Genomic DNA, 1,391 nt, shown 5'->3' with positions numbered 1-1,391 from the left:
GAGGGGGAAGGTGAGACGGAAACGCGGTACCTGGGGTGGGCTGAGTGGGGGGTGACACGGAGACGCGGTACCCGGGGTGGGCAGAGGGGGAGACGACGCGGAGACGCGGTACCTGGGACAGGCGGAGGGAGAGGTGACATGGAGACGCGGTACCTGGAGACGGCGGGGGGGGGGGTGACACAGAGAGGCGGGGCCCGGGGGGGGGGGAGGTGGGGGGGGGGGACAGAGATGGGGTACTCCGGGTGGGCGGAGGTGGGACAGAGACGCGGTACCCGGGGCGGGCGGAGGGGGAGGTGACACGGAGGATCCCAGTGGTGGGGGATAGGTGGAGCCCGAGGACGGGAGGCGTGTGACCAGGACACGGGAGCTGCGCTCAGGGGACCCTGCGCCCCAAGAGTCAGTGTTTGCCCCCCCAGGGGGCACAGAGGTGCCTGGGGCCAGTGGCTGTAACGGGGATGGGGTACCCGGGCGTGGGGTGTAAGACAGGTGACACGGGACTGCTACGGCTGTTTTTTGTCCAGAGAACTGAAAGCCCCTCCCCCCAAAAACAACCACCAATATTTTGAAAATGCTGCCTCGGTGGCTCATGGGAGTGGTGCCTGAGACCCTGTTCTCTTCTATGGCCAGGGCTCCACTGCTGGACTACATCTCCCATGATGCATCACTGCCTGGGCTGCAGCATGGCAGTGCATCATGGGGGATGTAGTCTGGCTGGGGGACCTGGCGCCTAGAGGAGAACATGGACATAATGTGATTGACCCACAACTCCCTTGATGCACCACACGCTCCCCTCACAGTGAGGGGAAGCAGTGCCCCATGGGAACACCTGGCCATGGTGCATCATGGGAGATGTAGTCCTGCCAGGGAGCCTTGGCCCATGGAGAAGAAGGGGGACATGATGCATGATGGGGGGGTGTGGGGATAGATGGACGGATGGAGAGGAAGGAGGGGGGCTCCCAGCAGGGGATTGTCCCGAGCCCCATGTTGCAGCCCCCACGTAGGGTGGGGCACAGAGGGGCTGCCCCCCATGCCCCGCCCCCTCACCTGAGGTCTCCGCCGTTCATGAGGGTCATGACCAGACACAGGTCCAGCTTGGTCTGGAAGGCGTAGGCCAGCGTGACGATGAACCGGCTGTGCACCTTGGCCAGGATCCGCTTCTCCACAATGGCCCCCTGGCCGGGAGCGGAGAGGGCGGGTCAGCTCAGCCCTGCGGCGCAGGGAGTCGCCCCCTGGACACCAGCAGCGCAGGGCACAGGACACACGGGCGGGAGGTACTGGTCCAGCGCAAAGCAACACAGGGGGGTCGGGGTGGGGAATGAAGGGAGGGAGGCAATGGAGTGAGGCGATGGAGGGGTGTGGGGGGATGGAGGGAAGGATGGAGGGGTGCGGGG

The 1,391-nt window shown here is 65.7% G+C and overlaps 1 protein-coding gene across 1 annotated transcript in view; it reads right to left on the bottom strand.

Annotated features, from left to right (window-relative positions):
• The window catches only part of GRK1 (G protein-coupled receptor kinase 1), a gene marked incomplete at its 5' end in the record, with an annotated part of 4,461 nt that extends 3,289 nt beyond the window's left edge, over window positions 1–1,172 (bottom strand). The window contains one exon of the mRNA XM_026663260.1: window positions 1,045–1,172. Coding sequence (XP_026519045.1) covers window positions 1,045–1,172 — 128 coding nt within the window. The remainder of the gene's footprint in view (window positions 1–1,044) is intronic.
• Window positions 1,173–1,391: the final 219 nt, after the last annotated feature.

Source organism: Terrapene carolina, unplaced genomic scaffold (genome assembly GCF_002925995.2).
Source record: "Terrapene carolina triunguis isolate 2854851 unplaced genomic scaffold, T_m_triunguis-2.0 Scaffold32985, whole genome shotgun sequence".
Classification (NCBI taxonomy): domain Eukaryota; kingdom Metazoa; phylum Chordata; order Testudines; family Emydidae; genus Terrapene; species Terrapene triunguis.
The sequence above is the reverse complement of the archived record's forward strand: the minus strand, read 5'-3'. Positions and strand labels throughout refer to the sequence as shown.